This window comes from Prionailurus bengalensis, chromosome D1, assembly GCF_016509475.1.
Source record: "Prionailurus bengalensis isolate Pbe53 chromosome D1, Fcat_Pben_1.1_paternal_pri, whole genome shotgun sequence".
NCBI lineage: Eukaryota > Metazoa > Chordata > Mammalia > Carnivora > Felidae > Prionailurus > Prionailurus bengalensis.
In genome coordinates this window covers 72,903,618-72,922,790 of record NC_057346.1, presented here as the reverse complement: position 1 = coordinate 72,922,790, position 19,173 = coordinate 72,903,618, and the positions used below count along the sequence as shown (strand labels likewise).

The 19,173-nt window shown below is 36.3% G+C and overlaps 1 protein-coding gene across 15 annotated transcripts in view; it reads left to right on the top strand.

Moving 5' to 3' along the window:
* Window positions 1-19,173, top strand: part of SOX6 (SRY-box transcription factor 6) — a 619,212-nt gene that overhangs the window by 394,685 nt on the left and 205,354 nt on the right. For all 15 annotated transcript variants that reach the window (XM_043580746.1, XM_043580741.1, XM_043580744.1 and 12 more), the window contains one exon: window positions 18,180-18,352. In XM_043580746.1, coding sequence (XP_043436681.1) covers window positions 18,180-18,352 — 173 coding nt within the window. The remainder of the gene's footprint in view (window positions 1-18,179; window positions 18,353-19,173) is intronic.

Sequence of the window (19,173 nt, the reverse complement as noted above, 5' to 3'; positions counted from 1 at the left end):
GAAAAATCACCTTTACATGTAGATTAATGGTGGTAAAACCAGTGATGGAAAATATGGGGAACAAACAATTTGTGATAGGGAAAAATGTGAGGTATTTTTCTTTCTTTTATAATGTTCCCTTTCCCCCCCTAAAAGTCTCAGATAGGCAGTGAGCTTTGTAACAACTGTTTGCTTATGTTCAAATTGGGAAGTACATTTGGAGCTATATACACATACCAGACATGCGCGCGCACACACACACACACACACACACACACACACACGCGCACACACACACACATATGCACTCTCTCCCTTCTTCCAGTTCTGTTCTTAGGTGTATGGGGTCAACCTGGGACTTCAGTCTGGGGAAAATAAGCACAATGTTACTCGAATGCTAATAAGAACTGTAAAACTTCAAGATAAGAAAATGTATTCTTGAATATCAGTCTAAAAGAATTGGCTGTTTTTGAAGTGGAAAGATAAATAGGTTTGGTTTGAATTTAGGTTTTAAGATCTGGCTGTGTGATTTTAAGTAAATCTTGTGTCCTCTCTGTCTTTTCTTCCTTTGCAAATTGGTGATGACAATAATAATAGCTGCCTTACTAGGTGGTTTTAAGGCTCCATGTATATGAAAGCACTTTCTAGTACCTTTTTAGTTGTTTTGAATTTTGGTTAATTTTTTCATTTAAATTCAAGTTAGTTAACATACAGTAAGTATAGTATTGGTTTCAGGAGTAGAACCCAGTTATTCTTCACTTACATATAACACCCAGTGCTCATGCTCATCACCCATTCAGCCCATTCCCCCACCCACTTCTGCTTCAGCAACCCTCACTTTGTTCTCTGTATTTGAGTCTCTTATGGTTATAGTTGTTTTGATTTTTATTATGTCTAGCCTATTTTCATGTACAGATTAGTGGAAACAATGTTATCATTCATGTATACTTACCTTATACAAATGAAATATTTAATAATGTTCTATATCCATTTTGATATAAGGCCATTTTTATGGTAGACTTTTATCACTTTAGTAACTCAAATAGAAGGTTAAAATGAGTAGCCTATTACTGAATAATTACTGTATATTTTTATCTTGGTAGAGTTACTAACCTGGTAGAATTTCTACCATGTTTTTTATTTTACAATGATAATGAAATGAACCATAGTAATAATAATATTACCTCACCCTTGCTGATGATCTCAGTCTTGTATTTCTTGGGTTGCCAGAGTAAACTGTTATTGGCTCTTTCCAAATGGCCTTAACTGCTGTTGATTATTCAGTTCATTTGACCAAATGGAGGGAACAAAAGAGTATATATAGTCAACTCTTGATTACCTGTGTTCTCAGTTGCACAGATAATTCCAAACAGCAACTACTTCAGATGTTTATATTTAGCTCATGAATGGATTACATTTAAATATAACCATGTCTGATAATCTGGGAATTCACTTGTCTTTGGCTTGTTGCAATGATAATTAAAACTTGGAAGTGTTTTCCCTAACTCTAAAATATTTTTTATTGCCTAGAATACATTGGCCCCCAACTCTAACTTGTGGATCTTCTTGGGAGAGTCTTGTTTATTTGTTTCCTTCCTCTCCTTTTTTTTTGCTCCTTTTTTTTTCTTTCTGTTCTGAGTAGGTGAATCCACTCTCTGCTTAAAGTTGGAAAACTAAATTTTTATACATTTGTAAATAGCTATTGTTTAACTGAATTTGGTTCCAAATTCACACCAAATTATTTAGTTCTATTGACATTGTAGTGATTTAACACTTGCCTTTGGATTTACGCAGTTTTGAAATATCTTAATTGATGTTCACTTTAGTATTTTAGATTTTTTTCCTTAAAAAAAAAAGATTTTCTGCTGCCTCTGATAGAACTTTTACAACTATGAACTAACACTGTTACAACGTAACTCTGGTATCCCTACAAAACAGTGCCTGAAAAATTCCAGAAATGGCAGAGTCCTTTTTCCCAAATCACATTTAGTAGATTTTCCTGTATTTTGGTGTTTGTTTGCTTTCCCAGTGCCTTTTAAATCTTCACTTGGTTTAGATCCTTCAGTTGTTAAAAAATTATTGATGGTCTTTATAATAATCTACACTTTATAAAATACATTTATTTATGGGATCCGGGTAGGAATTGTATTTAATTTAATTGTAATTAATTTCAATTCCACTATACTTGGTAATATCTGGTTAGAACTGCCTGTGTGTAAGCTTGAAAGTTAGTTTAGGACTCAATTGTAGCTCAGTTCTGGAGGTATGAGGGGTTTCTTTTAATTCTCCTATTAATATAATTTGGGAATTACTTATTTTTCTATTTTGGGAAGAAGTTTGGTAAACAATGTTGTGTTGATTTCCTAGAAACTTAAGTACAAACTCTCTGGAATAATTGTAGGCATGTAGATTTTTTGTAGGACTGAGGGAAATACTTTTCTCATAGAATTTACTCAAAGGCCTTTGACTCTATGGTTTTTGTTGACTATAAGTCTGGTATAAATTTCCAAAAGTTTGGTTGACTTTTCAACTTACAATAAACCAGGGAAGTTTTGGTTTACTGTTTATATTCTAGATAGGACTTTCCTTTTTTTCCTTTACAATAATTTTCATTACTTCTTCATTAGATATATAACCCAAGGCCTCAGAATCTTCAGAAGCAAATGCAGGTTTTTCATTGATGTATGTGTTGGTATATTTATCATATGAAACAAGAACTTGTGCTTAATATCAAAATTGAAATTTTAAATGACATATTGGTATAAGATTTAGACAAATATTCGTATCATTTTCAGATGGACATTTTTGTGTTGTTTGGCTTATTACTAAGTAAAATTATAAGCTTGTCTCTTCTAAAATGAGAAAAACTAGCATGACCTTATATCTCCTTAATTGGGAATTACATTTCATGGAAAATTGATTGACTATTTCTATGAATGCTATATTAAAAACTTCTCTTCAGAATACTTGGCAAATAAAGAGCATTTGTACCAGCTTTATGAAACTAAGGTTATATTGTTAGGTTTACTCTAGATTATGGGTCTATTATATCTATATTTGTTTATTTTGAATTTCTACATATGTTCAGTAGTGAATTGAGCCTAATTATTCTATAGAATTTCATCATCCATATTTCAGGCTTACCAAAAACATAAAATTCATATAGAATTTTTACAAAATTTAGCAACTTTAGGGTTCTGTTTAGGTAGCATTATTTAGAAACTGACATTAAGTGAGAATAAGTTATGACTATATTTGATTGCCTGGTTTACACCTGTGTTCTTGATGTACTATTTCACAGTGCCTCCATTCATTTAATAAATGTCTTAATTTGGATGACAAATTATCTGAATTAATTCACATAATTTCTTTCAACAAGTATTTGTTAAAGATCTACTATGTGTCTGGACCTGTTTTAGGTACTGGGGAAATAGCTAATAGTAGACAAATTAAAAGACAAATGACATCAAGTAAATGTCATTTGGTAATCAGGTAAATTGTCTTTGTCATGGAACACAACAAAAATGAAATATGTCATTCTTGCACAATAATTGAGTACTGCTGGAATCACAGCACATTAAAAAGACAGAAGGACAATGAAATATCACCTCACACCTGTCAGAATGACTAAAATCAACAGCACAAAAAAAAAACAGGTGTTGGCAAGGATGTGGAGAAAGGGGAACCCTCTTGCACTCCTGGTGGGAATGCAGACTGGTGCAGCCACTCTGGAAAACACTATAGAGGTTCCTCAAAGAGTTAAAAATGGAGCTACCCTATGACCCAGCAATTCCACTACTAGGTATTTACCCAAAGAATAAAAAATACCAATTCAAGGGGATACATGCACCCCAATGTTTATAGCAGTATTATCCACAAAAACCAAATTATGGAAACAGACTAAGTGACCATTGAGTGATGAATGGACAAAGAAGATGTAGTATATATATGAAATGGAATATTACTCAGCCATAATAAAGAAGGAAATCTTGCTATTTGTAATGACATGGATAGACCTGGAGAATATTATGCTAAGTGAAATAAGTTACTCAGAGTAAGATAAGTACCATATGATTTCACTCATATGTGGAATTTAAGAAATAAAACAAATGAGTAAAGCGGGGGGACAAAGCACATGAGAGGCAAACCATGAAATAGACTCTTAACTATAGAGAACAATCAGAAGGTTACCAAAGGGGTGGGGGGGGGGCGGTGAAATAGGTGATGGAAATTAAAGTGTGATGAGCACTGGGTGTTGTATGGAAGTGTTGAATCACTATATTGTATATCTGAAACTAATATTACACTATATGTTAGCTAACTGGAATTTGAATGAAAACTTTAAAAAGAAAAAAAAATTAGGTCAGAAGCAAAAAAATAACAGAAAGGACCTATCAACATTTTTAGAGAGGTTAAGAGATATACTATAGATGTGTCAAATAGGATGGTAAGAATGCATTATTTTTAAAAAGTCAGTGAGTAGTTAAATTTTTTCAACTTTGTTTTAAACTGGTAGGTGTAGAAGAGACAAGCTGGAAATACTCATTTAACTTAATTATAATTGTTTTTTTTAATTTTTTTAAATGTTTATTTATTTTTGAGAGAGAGAGAGAGAGAGAGAGAGAGAGAGAGAGAGAGAGAGGCAGGGTGCGAATGGTGGAGGGGGCAGAGAGAGAGGGAGACACAGAATCCAAAGCAGGCTCCAGGCTCCGAGCTGTAAGCACAGAGCCCAACGTGGGACTGGGAGTCATGAACTGTGAGACCATGACCTGAGCCGAAGTTGGATGCTTAACCAATTGAGCCACCCAGGCGCCCCAGTTATAATTGTTTTTGACAAGGAGAGCAGAAATCTCAAATGAGGTTGCTTGTCACTTGTTAAAGCTTATTAGTACACCTGTTATTAAAGAAACTATAGAGAGTGAATCAGCTGAACAAAATCTTGGCTAGTGGAGGTATGCAAAACGTAGCATTAGCAAGCTGCATAGGAGGCATAGAATTTAAAATGTTGCGAGACACTGACGTGGATCATAGATAGTAAAATAGGCAGGGTCACCTTTCCAATTTTTGCATTCAATCAAAGAATGTATTTTGTATTAAAAAAGAATACTTTCTTAAAACGTTCCCCTAAAAAAGCTTTGGTGGCATAAGAACAGCTGAATGGGTTGGCCAATCAACTGTATGTAACTTTTTTTGTAGTTCTTTCTTTCAGCTATTAAAAATTAGAGGGGTACCTAGGTGGCTCAGTCAGTGGTTGTATTGGTTTCTGCTCAGGTCATGATCTCACAGTTTTTGGGATTGAGCCCGGCAGAGAACCCTGCATCGGGCTCCCCACTGACAGCACAAAGCCCAGTTGGGATTCTTGCTCTCCCTCTCTATCTGTCCCTCCCTTTCCCTCTCCTCTCCCTCTCCCTCTCTCTCAAAATAAGTAAATAAACTTTAATAAAAAAGAATTAGAAACTGTTTTCTGATTACAGTATCTTGCTATATAATTCAGTTTTATTGCAGAAAGGTGATGCTAGAAAGGGTTAATACAATAATATAAGTCCCTTTGAAATGTTTTTTGTATAATTACTTATCCACATAATTTATGTAGTCTTTCAGTTGATTCTACCTTCTAAATTGTATTTGGTGTTCAGAGAAGTGTTTAAATTTTTTTTTCATACAGTTAAAAATTTAATTTCTGGGGCGCCTGGGTGGCTCAGTCGGTTAAGCGTCCAACTTCAGCTCAGGTCACGATCTCACGGTCCGTGAGTTCGAGCCCCATGTCGGGCTCTGGGCTGATGGCTCAGAGCCTGGAGCCTGCTTCCGATTCTGTGTCTCCCTCTCTCTTTGCCCCTCCCCCGTTCATGCTCTGTCTCTCTCTGTCTCAAAAATAAATAAACGTTAAAAAAAATTTTTTTTTAAAAATTTAATTTCTGGGTATAACATCTTCTGAGTAGAGAATTTTCCAATCTGTTTATGTAGACTCAGTCCTCTTAGTCATTAGATTTTATTAATTATTTACAAAATTTTAAATAATATTAAATTATAATTTTCCTAAATATAAATTAGTTTGCCTTTTAATACCATTAAATCTACCAACAAAGTGTTTAACTTTTAAAAAAATGCAAAAAAAGGACTTCATGAAGACTGTGTGAGGTCATTGTCTTCAACTAGTTATCATTTTTTTCCCCCTAGAAACATTTGTGTTTTACTGGAAAAAGCCTGGGCTTGGGGATCAGATCTTCTGGCTTAGAATCATGGCTCTATTGATTACAAGCTATGTTATCTTGGACATATTTTAATCTTATTTAGCTCATTTTCTTAAGTTTGTTGAAACAGATAAAAATGCTAAGTACTAACACTTACACATAGGAAGTATTTGGACCATCATATGTGCTCAAAAAAATGTATATAGAATCTGTGTCTACATTTCTTTAGTTTTTCAAATTTCATTATTTATCTCCTTTAATTGGATTTGATTTTCTACTGCTTACATAGCAGTGCAGATGATTTTTAATTTCGGACGGTTAACAGTAGTAACTAAACTGGCAGCAACTCAGATATGGCTCAAATACTGCTGAAGTCTAGAGCAATTCCATCTGGTTTATCCATTGCTGTGGCTACCTATCTCCAACTATTCTGGGAGCTAACAATTTAGATAGAGTTGGTTATGAGTTCATTTCAACTTTATTGAGCACAAAATAAGTGGTAGGCACCGGTAGTTAATTTGTGCTTTGTCATGGAGATGAATATTACACAGAGCCTGGCCTTCAATGGCAGTCAGGTAGAAGTACCCCTTGTGGCCTATCATTTGCTCTTCCTCCCCACCACTTTTCTCTCTAGAATTATGAATGGCGCTAAGATTCTTATCTAATTCACAGCAGGGGTTTTAAACCCGGGTGGGGAGCCAACAGAATCCATCAGAGAGGATGTACTTAAGATCTGTGCGTTTTGCAGAGCCTGCCTCCTCTGCAATTCCTCTGGGACTACTGGAGTTATAACATCTTTTACAAGCAAAGTTCTTTTTAAATATCACTCTTAAATGCAACAGTTGCAATCATCTTCTTGTTGCCTTTTCAGATTTTTATCTCTTCAAAAGGTGGCGTCTGGCACTACTGAGGTTATTTTTCAGCACTACCGCATTGACTGTGGCATTCTATTCCCTATAAGGCTCAGATAATAATACATGTTTTTTTCTTCTTCTCTGGATCACATGGCCAACTTTTGCCTTCAAGTTAAAAAAATTAAAAATCCTTATTTATTCGCGTGACAATGGTAAAACCATAAATTTTAAAGTTGCATTAGAAAATGATTTTTATAAACTTGTTTTAAAATTCCATTTGTAACCTGCAAGTATTATATGAAGTGATCCTGACTCTTTTAAAATCTTGAATCATGCTTTTCTATGCATTTGTAAGAGAACGTCCCAGTATGAAAATAGGACATCCTATTTGTGACTAAACTGATCTTTGTTTATAGGCTGAACAAACATACATTGACTTTTAATGTAATTGTGAAAAGAAAAAGGCCTTGAAAATGTTTAGAAATATTTTGTTCATGTTTCCTTTAGCATGTTAAAAATCATCTGTGATGGGATATCCTTAACCACTTCTGGACTGAGGTTTTGTCTTTCTTTCTTTCTTTCTTTCTTTCTTTCTTTCTTTCTTTCTTTCTTTCTTTCTTTCTTTCTTTCTTTCTTTCTTTTGTATTCCTTAATATTTATGCCCTGAATATTATGGATTTTACATGGGAAACATTAGATAACATTCAAAAAACTCTCTAAATGTAATGTGTTGGTTTTTTAAAAAAATTTTTTAAACATTTATTTATTATTGAAAGACAGAGAAAGAGCGTGAACAGGGGAAGGGCAGAGAGAGAGGGAGACACAGAATCCAAAGCAGGCTCCGAGCTGTCAGCACAGAACCCGACACGGGGCTCAAACTCACAAACTGTGAGATCATGACCTGAGCCGAAGTCAGATGCTTAACTGACTGAGCCACCCAGATGCCCTGTAATGTATTTTTTATAATAAGATGATGATAGCACCTATTGAACCCAGAAATCAATGTTGAAGTCAAAATAGTGAACAAAAAGAACTTGCTACTTATCCAACTGTATTCAGCTATTAAAGCACAATCAAAGACACAGCAAATTCAAAATCAATATGAAATTTCCATTTCCCCTTTACGAACTCATAATTCAAGTTTGTAATGGTGGAATCTGTATTACTGGCCTGCTCTCTGATCAGATACTCAGTACAGTGATTTGGGAATCTATTTGTGATTCTGTAAAAACTCAAATAAGCAATCTCCTTTAGTTGTTGTTCAGTTTTGTTTTAATTTAAAGTTTTTAGCATACCTTCTGATTTCAAAGTCTTAGCACTAACAACAGCTAGGTCCACGGGGATGTCCTGATGCCTATGGACAAAACAGGAGGAAAAAAAATGGCATGGACTGGGCTATCTAGATTGCTGATCAAGTAATTAGGGGCACACCTAACTAGGTGGGGGATTTGAGAAGGAGTCTAAAAGGCCACTAAGAGCCAGAGAACTAGCCAAATCAATCTGTTGGGGAAAACTAAAATTCCAATATTTGAGAGTTCAGGGACACTTACTAGGTCTGATTGCATTCGTTCAAACATAGGAATACAGGTGGGGAGTCCTCAGCACCAGGAGTTTAGAATTTGGAGAAATAAGATTAGATGGAGAAAAAGAGAGAGTATGGGAGTGAGAGATTGGATTGGTAATGAAAAGCAACTACAAACAATGGTAGATATGTGTGTCTTGTGCTGAAAGGTCAACAGAGCTAAGTGCTAGTGGGTTGAGCTATCTTAAAGAACAAAAGGTGTCAGGGGCACCTGGGTGGCTCAGTCGGTTGAGCATCCGGTTCGTGGGTTCAGGTCCCATGTCGGGCTCTGTGCTTACAGCTCAGATCCTGGAGCCTGTTCGGATTCTGTGTCTCCCTCTCTCTCTGCCCCTCTTCAGCTTGCTCTCTCTCAAAAATAAGTAAACTTTAAAAAAAACAAAAACAAAAAACAAAACAAAACAAAACAAAAAAACCAAAAGGTGTCATATATCCTTCCCTAGGTAAATTCTTTCATTTTAGTAAGGACCTCAGGAAACATTGTATTAAACACACACACACACACACACACACACACACACACACAACCTAAAAAACAAACCTCCGATAGAATTTCAGCTACATTGTCGGGGTGAAGTTGTTTTTAGAAGGTGGATCATTTAGGAGTACTATTCTCCATTCATCATAAGGTTAAGAGGGCAGACTTTGTAGCCAAACTGCCTGATTTTGAATCTTAGACACATAACTTAATAGCTTAGGACTTGGGCAAATTGTTTGACCTTTTTATGCCTCGGTTTCCTTATCTTTAACATGTGGATAACACTATGACCCACTGCATAGGATTGTTGTGAGGAACAAACAAATAAATACATAGAAATCTCTTCCTAAGCAATTGCTTAAAAAGCAATTGCTATATAAGTTTAAGCAATCATTATTATTGTACAATCACGCATATTGGGCTAGGGAAAGGATTCCCTTGATTTACACTAGGCAAGTTGTAAATACCGGAAACGGGCAAGGATATGATGTGTTTGTACAAGCAACTGTTCTAAGCCTTAGTTGTATCAGAGAGGTTCCTCAGTCCTTACTAGGAAAACTTCCCACAGTTCTCCAGGTAACTTCATCTTGGCTAGCACCTGACCATCTCAGCCAGCAGCCACAGTGCACCCTAAGACAGCAGCACACTTGATGTGTGCAAATATTTGAGTGTATTTCTCAGTCTTTCATCAGTGTTGTAAATTTTGTATCTGGAATGTTTGGGAATGCCATGGTCTACAAAATCTTTGTATTTGGATTTGGAACCAGGAGGCCATATGCTTGTTGAGGAGAGAGGGTTTGGAGAATAAAACATAGCAGGGGATCTTGACTGCCAGGCAGGGTGCTAATTTCCTGAGTAACTCCAAGCATATCACTTAAATCAAGATCTATTTTTACATCTGTAAGTTGTCAAATTTCAATTTACTCACCTCTTTGGTTTTCTAATTGCCTAGCCTAGCTTTTAAAATTATTTTGTAAATAAAGCCTTACTGAGAATTTGAGCATTTCTCAGTCTTACGTGGCATTAAAATTCTAGGTCCCTTAGAGCATTACTCCTGACTTTTAGAAATTCCCCACGATGTATTCTAACTCTGATGTAAGGGAAGATACCTCTTCTTTCACCTCCAGACTTCCTTGGATTAGGAATCAGAAGGCCTGAATTCATATCCAATCAAATGATCTCTGGTCAAGTTTCTTTACTTTTTGAAAGCTTGGGGTTTTGTCTGTGAGATGAAAGTAACAATGCGACATTTGGGATGAGGATTAAATAAGGTAACACATAAAATCTCTTAAGACAATACTTTGCTAAACAAGGCCTTTTTTTCTTAATCTTTCCTTTCCTGCCTCCTAATTCTGATGGAACTTCTTGAGAAAGAGCCAATTCTATATTCAGCACTATTGAAAAAATTCTTTTATTGTTTTTCTTCCCTAAAGGACCAAAGAATTCCATGTTTCTGAAAGGCCAGATATTACAATTTTTATGTGCGAATTATGGAGATGTAGCCATTGACCAGTTATCATCCATAGAGAACAGTGATGTAAAGGCAGCCTGTCTTCTGCTGAAGGAGGGATGTTTCAGGATACCTTCATTTCCGGATCCCAAAAGGATGAGCTAATAAAGCACAACGGGCTGAAGGCCCAGCTGTGAGGTTAGGAGCCTAGATGGCAGGATTCCATGGATTGTTCTTGCTCTTTTGGGATCTGCAACATGAATAGACCTCAGTTGATCCAGGAATAGACTTCCTTTTGCAGCTAGAGAGAGAGGAAGCTGAAGGAGAGGTGAGTGTGCCTGGAATAGACAGGGGAGTTTGATCTTAATTTAGGGAGTTCCTGGGTATTCTTGTCTTGTTTGTACACAGTAGATTTTAATAACATTTTAAATGAGAGTTGTTTACATTTTAGGAGGGAAATTCTCATACATTTGGTGGGAAAAAAAACAAAAACAAAAACAAAAACCAAAGACAGTCTGTACCTCACTCAGTCCATGAGCCACATTTCCTGTGTAGTGGTCCCTAAGTGATTCCTAGGAGCACAATCACTGCATTTATTAAACTTTTATTTACTAAGAAATGGACAGTAGCATATGGGAGCAATGACAATAGCTGACTGATGAGAAAACAAAGAAATTCCAGTATTTTGCTGTTTTGAAAAAAAGTCATTCAGAATTTAGTCATATTGGTTCAGCTGTTGTAACCAAAGACTGATAAGATAATAGAGGTCTTTGTGGTGGTTTTGTACTGAAATCCTTTATCTTTATGATGCACTGGGGCCCTTTAGAGTGGAAAGCTTTTCAAACTGCTGTTGGATTCAGAACTCAAATTAGCTGCTGGTACACTGGGACAGGGGTTCCTTTCTCAGGCAGTCACCACAAAGTAACTTTTATCAGGGGACCTTCTGATAGATTGTTAGTTTCTTTAGCTTACCCTATTTATTTTTTGTTGACTTTTTGCTGCCCTATTTTGTGACATTTAAAAGAAGGCTATATCAAAAAAGGCCAATGCTAAATGATGGACTGTGCTTGTGAAGTGGGGACATCACAGCCCATCTGATGTGTGAGGAGTCTGCAGCATGAGCACAGCAGTTTAACCAGGTTACCTGTGGGCAGAAAAGATCAAATGCAGCTTTCTTTTATGACCAGCATTGTATTTTGGCTTTCTTCTCAAACAATGTCCATTTGAAAAAAAAAAATTAGAACTAACCAGGGAATTCACTCTTAAGAGCTTTTCTTTTCAACTTAATTTAAAATCTTTCTGGATTGTTGGCTGAGTTCTTTGGTTGACGCTGCTTTGAAATTACTGCTAAGTGCTTTAATCTTTCTAGGATTGATGTGGAGAAGTGTGTCTCCATCAGAACTCCACTCCAGTGTCACTGCCTTCCCTCCCCATCATTCTGAACACACATACTTGTAGTTCACCAGGTTTCTTGTAATTTCATTGTTAAGTCTTATTAAGCTTATTATAGTAATGTGTGATTCAATGACTGAGCACGTTTAGGTGGAAGTCTTGTTTTAAATTCCCTGAGACATATTTCTAGATAATGCCATTTGTTGATGTGCGTTTTATTTGGCTTGGTACACATTATGTTTTAACACCATTTCCCTTCATTTCATAAGAGTGAAGAGATAAAAAACTATGCAGAGAAACTCACAAAATTTAATTTGGCCAACTCGGTGAGTGAGCTTCTCCCTTCCCTCTTCTAGTCTGTCTCTCTTCCCACTACTGTGCTGGTTTCTGGGTTTTCTCATTAGAAAAACTGAGTTATCACCACGTATGTTATCACTTGCAGGGGACAGCTATAAAGAGAGTAACCTGTATGAAATGTTTATATTGTAAAAGTCCTAGGTCTGAGAATATTGTAAGAAGGTGAGGCAAATCTCTATTTAGTAAACTGCTCTGCAAGGTGCCTGCCTTGTCCAGATGTTGAGTCCTCTGTAACTTCCCAATGCCCAGTCTTATTTCTAGCACCATGGACTGTAACTGTGGCTGAAATTAACTAGCAGAGTGTCGTGCACATTCTTTCTGTGAGCTGATGTTAAAAAAAAAAAGGAAAAGAAAAACTGTAAATTTTAAACCTGATTTTTATTTTTAATTTTAAATTCTATACCACAAAGGGATTTATCCTAATTATCTTTTTATTTTATCTAAGTCCTCATCAATTTTGAGTTTTCTTTGTTGGTTTTTGGGCCTATGGACAGGTAGTTATAGTTGGTAAAGTTAAAAAAAAAAGTAGTCTATGTTAGTTCATTTTTTTTTCAAGTTCTTCAGATTATGACCAAAAAGGGCTAGAGGGCTGATTTTAAAACTGTTATAGTGAAAGATGGTATTTGAAAACTTTTGATGAGGGAAATTGCTGCTATATTTACATTTTGAAAAGTGTTTCCTTATTTACACACTATTGACTTCCTATTGAGACTCAAAATTTTAAGTACAACTGGTAAAGAATTCAATGGATCAAACTCAGTAAATCTGAAGTCACTGGAATAAAGGCCCCTAAGAAAAAAAATGTGTCAATTTTAAAGGTCTTTCCTAACTGAAGACCATTTTGTGATAGAGCCAAAGGTTAATAAAATCAGTAGTGAATGTAGCAATTTTACAGATAAGCTATTCACAACAAGTGTAGTTACTTGAATAAAAAGCTAATTCAGTTCTAAAATGCCACATGCAGTAGCAGTGAATAGCTGCTTTTAGGTGCTTTCTGGAGGAGGATAAAATACAGAATCACGGCACTCTTCTCTTCCAGCGTCCCTGGCTGCCTGTAAATTGCTGTGAATGGGGCTGTGGGCTGACAGGCTCTATTAAGACAAACTGCCTTTCTCATCGGAGAGATAAAATAAATCAGGTGTTTAGTCAAATTAAAATACTTCAGCTGGAGCAGGCCCTGGGGAGCACTGATCCACCTGACTAATCTGAGAGAAACTCAAGACAGATGTGGTTTGGGGATAAAGACGACCCCATGGAAAAAAAAAAACCTGCTGCACTGTCTTTGGAGTTGGAGAATAGATACAGTTTATAGCGGAGAGTGTCAGGCACACAGTGTGTGTGATATTGGATAAAAGCAGGCACATTGACTTGTAGAGAAGCTGTGTACAGAAGGTTTTTTGCTGCTTCCCTCTTTGCGGTTTATGAAACCACCTCTGTTTTTGTGTGGGAGAGACTATTTTCCAGCAGTGCTTTTTGGAGATTTTAAGATAGCTTGAAGGATGTGAAACAGATGATAGGCAGCTACTGATGACCTCTGCTGGCCTGGGCAGATTCTCTGGATCTGACTTTCCTTTTTTCCAAGTTGATTTTATCACAACTGAAAACATAATTCAAGACCAGACTTTTTACAGAGAGTTAAACCGCCTTATAAGAGTTTTCTATGTGGTCTTTTGGCTTCAACATAGCCGGACAGTATTTAGGTTGCCTCACTATGCCCCATAAATTGTCTACTTTTTCAACAACCCTGACAGTTATATAGATCTTCCTCTACTTATGATGGAGTTACATCCGGATGAACCCATTTTAAGTTGAAAATAGGCATTTAATAGTTCAAAATGCATCTAATCCACCTACCATAGCCTAGCCTACCTTCAGTGTGCTCAGAACACCTACATTAGCTCACAGTTGGGCAAAATCATCTAACATCAAGTCTGTTTTATAAGAAAGTGTTGAGTATCTATACAATTGATTGAATATCAGACAGAAAGTGAAAGCCAGAATGTATGGGTGCAGTATGGTTGAACTGAATCAGTGGTTTGCTCTTCTGATTGTGTGGCTCAGTGGGAGCTGCGGGTCTCTGCCACTGCCCAGCGCCTACAGAGAGGATCATTCCCTGTGTTACTGGATGCATATTACTGTTGCACAGTCATGAAGTAAGAAAACTTGAACCATTGTAAGTCTGTAGTTTTTTTTTTCCATAGCAAAATTATACATTCAACTAAACTAGTATTTGTTTAAGCTTATGTATTTATTTTGAGAGAGAGAGCAGGAGTTGGGGAGGGGCAGAGAGAGAGAGACAGAGAGGGAGAGAGAATCCAAAGCAGGCTCCACACCGTTGCACAGAGCCTCATGTGGGGCTTGAACACACCAACCATGAGATCATGACCTGAGCTGAAGTCAGATGCTTAACAAACTGAGCCATGCAGGCGCCCCTAAACTAGTATTTTTTGAGATGAAATAACTTGTGTTCACAGGTTGGTTTATTAATGTGATTCAGATTCGATGTTATTTTTAGTACAGCAGTATAAACATTTGCTGTTAATTAAAACAGAAAAATCTAGCACTACAGGTTTTAACTACCTAGGTGTAAATCACTATATGTGAACAAATACAATGGGTATAGAACAGAAAAATGGTCATGCATGCACATTTAGAGAGTGTCAGCTATTGTACAGTGTAAATTGATTGCTCCTTAATTATATATATGTATATATGTAGATTTATATATACATATATGTATGTGTATTTATAAATTCCCCGTTGAGGGAGAATTTTAGATTTGTTTTGCTACTATATTTCATTCCAACTGCATTCATTACGGCACTCACATCTATTCAAAATATATATGTGCTCCTCAAATTTAAGGAAAAGATAGCAATAGTCTTATATGAATGCCTAAATTTTCTAAAAATATTGCTCTCTGGCATGCTTTTTAAAAAATTATTTAGATGTCACTGAATTTTTACAATTAAACAACTTGAATATCATACTGATTTGTAAAAAGATCAGTTAAATTGTGTTATTCTGTAAATGCAGATATACATGTCTAGTAGCATTGGAAGCACGAATGCATTTATAGACCTTTGGCTTCACCTTGAACAGAAGAAGCTAAGTAAGAAGTCATGTATATGTTATCCTCAGCTTCTCTGTCTCCTATGTAGAGGAGGAAGGGGACTGTATTGAAGATTGTTAAAACAACATTGTTTAACCTAGGAGAAGAGAAAACCTTCTAATTTTTCCTTGGGAGTGTAAATACCAGATCCAACTCTTGTGTTGGCCTTTGCCCCAAATTTCCTATGAATGCTTCTCTTCTTTAACTAAGAATTGTGATGCAGTAACTTTCCCAGTTTCCAGTAAGTCTTCTCTTAACTCACCTCACATAGAAAGGTATAGTAAGAAAATTACAGGTAGATCAGAATATTTCCAAAAACAAATGCAATAAAATGTCCATATATCCCAAATATCTGTTCTTATAATTTTCCAAACTATTTTCCACACCATAGGTAGAATGACCACATCATTCATCCCTTATTTAAAATACTGTAGTTATTTTTTGAAACATTCTTAGAATAAGTATGAAGTTTATCAAGCATGGTCTATTAGTTCACTGAATGGTGTGAACTTTTACTACCTCTGTACCTCATCTGGTACTCTACTCCCCCCCCCCTTTTTTTTCCTTGCTCAAGTTTTACTACCTTCTTTCAACTTGTGAAACACACTGGAACTCCCCTCCACTGCCCCCCCCCCCACCCCAGGGCTTTTGCCTGTGTTGTTTCTCCTGAAAAGCTCCTTGATCACCCTCCAACTCTTTGACTACTTAACTCTATTCATCTTCCTGAAAATTTGTTACTTTTTCAGACTATCTTTCTTACACTTGGGCCTCCCAAACTTGGTAAACTTCCCCCAAATATCTGTCATTTTGTAATTCTTATTTAGTTTTAGTTTACATTTATATGTGTAATTGCTTGATTAAGGTTCCCTACTCTCATGCACTTTGGACTCCAAAGTGCACAAGAGTAGAGAAGTCTGTCTGCTTTTTCTTGCCATAGTATCAGTATTCTGGTATCTAGTTGCCATTCAGGAAGTATTTTGTTTTAATTAGAAATGACTAAAATAAGTAAATAAATACATTTCATACTTTTTTTGTCTTCTCATTCATATATATATATATATATATATATATATATATATATCATGAATTAATTGAGCTTGTTGTACTTTTGAAGAAATTTTATGATTCCTACTGGGAACCTGCTTTTGTATTCATGAAGTTCTTTTTTTTACCAAGCTGAAATTCCTATTGCTGAAATAAAAACTCATTTAAAAAAAATCAATTCCAGTAGCTAGAAAGAACAGCTGGATACAGTATTTGTTCCTTTATCAGTTGAATACATTTTCTAACATCATCTCATGATTATTTTTCTTTTAATTTTGATTTTAGGCCATCTTTCAACTCAGTGAATCTTTAAGCATATGGGATACTGACAGTTTGTTTGTTTCTTTATTTTTTAAGGACTTGAATTGATATTACAAACCCCAAGATAGTCCTAAGTGGCATAACTTCTCTGCTGACATCAGTCTTACCTTCTGGAAATCATACACTAGCAAGTACTAGCCAGCATCCTCTGAAGGCTCCGTTTGTCCCTGCAGCCACTAAGAAAATAGGACCACTGCTAACTGAAATATTTTTAGTTTCTCAGATTGTCCTCGTGCTTTCTTAGCAGGACTGAGGGGAGTTTCATAAGGAGATTGGAAGTCTACTCTTCCCCACACACAAAAATCGGCAATCTTTGTCCCCTTTGACAGCTGGTGGCATCTTTCTGAAAAGCTTTCAAATCATAGATCATTTCTTCATAATGAAACCTGTGTGGCTCAAATACAGTGGGTTGAAATTCTTATCTTATGCTGTGGTAAATGCTCTAATTTAGATTCACAAAAGGATTCTGTACCCTTTACTTAGGAGAGCTGTGCAATTTGCCCATAAAAAGACTGTTCAGCACCATTAGTGCATACCATAAGTGTTCAGCGACATCATATTCATTAAACAGCACATCCTTATGCATAACCTTTTCAACCTCGAACGTGTTTTTTCCCTTTGAAGAATGACAAATGACAAAAGGGTGAGAGAGGCCTCCAAGCAACATTGTTGCCTTTAAGGATGAACTTGAGAACTTTAGCTTGATCCCTTCACAGGGGGAAAAACATAAGATTCAATCCTATCTTTACCTGAGGCAAGGCAGTTTTTTTTTTTTCCCTCCCTCTCTGTAGAACTCATTCCAAGGCCAAGAGAACAACTCCTGACATCCAAGCTTCAGAGACAGGTCTTTGCACAATAGAAAGGTTTTATGAGATCACTGATTGGAAAATTCCTTCTATAACACTTATTAAGCACTTACTATGTCTTAGATCCTGTGTTGGTCACTGAGATAGAGATAACTAGCTAATATTATAGAATATTAATACAACCCATGGTTTCTAATCTTTGGTACTAAATATCATAGGTTTCTTATCTTGATCAGATAGATTTGGTGGGGATAAGTAGGGGTGGGGGGGTTGAGAGAGAGGGAATATGGTAAAAGGGCGAGAATGGGGATAGTTCTGCGTTTTGTTTTGTTTTGTTTTGTTTTTTGTTTTGTTTTGTTTTGTTTTGTTTTAAGAGCCAGAGGGAAGAGCGAGAATTTTATTAGCAGTGATACTTTTAATTGGCAGGTCGGTGACTAACTCTGGTGTTCATTCCACTGATACTCTGTAGTGTTCCTATACTCACAGTAACCTCCAGTTACTGTCCCAGATGGTTAAGTGTCTTAGGGTAGTCCCTTTCTAAATCCGCCCTCCACTTTTCCCCAATTCATTCAGACTTTTCTCAAACTTGTGAGATATCTTCTCACTTCCATTTTAGGTACACCTGAGAGCCTGGCAGAGAAAGAACGGCAACTCTCTACTATGATTACCCAGCTGATCAGTTTACGGGAGCAGCTCTTGGCAGCGCATGATGAACAGAAAAAACTGGCAGCCTCACAAATTGAGAAACAACGGCAGCAAATGGACCTTGCTCGCCAACAGCAAGAACAGGTGAGCCCTGCAAAAGGAGCTGATGAACTGGAGAGGTGGAATGCGCCAAGCTCAGCGAGTAATCAAATTGATTGGTTTATTTGTCATAAGCATTCCTAGAAATAAAAAAAAAAATTAAAAAAAGAAGGAGAAGAAGAAAAGAAGAAGGAAAGAGAAAGATGGAAAAACAAAGGAAGAAGCCTTCTGGAAATCCAGGGTCTTTAAGAATACTGAGGGGATATGTGGAGAACAAAGAAAGGCATCATAGCAACGGGGCATAACTGAAAGTGATAACGTTATTCCAGAACATTTGGATTTGATTAATTACTTAGGGACTCATTCACACAGGCATCGCATGCAATCCTAGTGTAGCTTACCCATGAGTAAGTTGCTTCTCTCTGGGCCTACTCTTCTCATCCGGAAAAGAAGGGTCCTGGTCTAGAGAAACTTTGAAGATCTTTAAGCTTATGGTCCCATGATTTTCTCTGACTTTAAAGCTAAGGTGACCATAGGCCTCAGTTTTCCCAGAATAACCATGGCTAATGCCTGTTTCCCAGAGTAATTATTAATAACCCCTATTCCACTTGCAAAAGTTGGCCGGGTTTGAATGATAAATTATATGGTCACTCTATTTATAGCATAGGTAAATCATTGAAAACAAATTAGCACATGGCTCCTCTAAGAATTTGATTTCATTGATTTAGAAGTGAGAAAGAAGAAAAAATAGCAAAGTTTAAGTGTATATCTTTTAAAAAATAAATCACTTTCCCAAACCTTTTTCCTGTCTCATAAGAGTACATTAATCTAATAACAATGATCCTATAGAGTAGTCCCTGATGCTT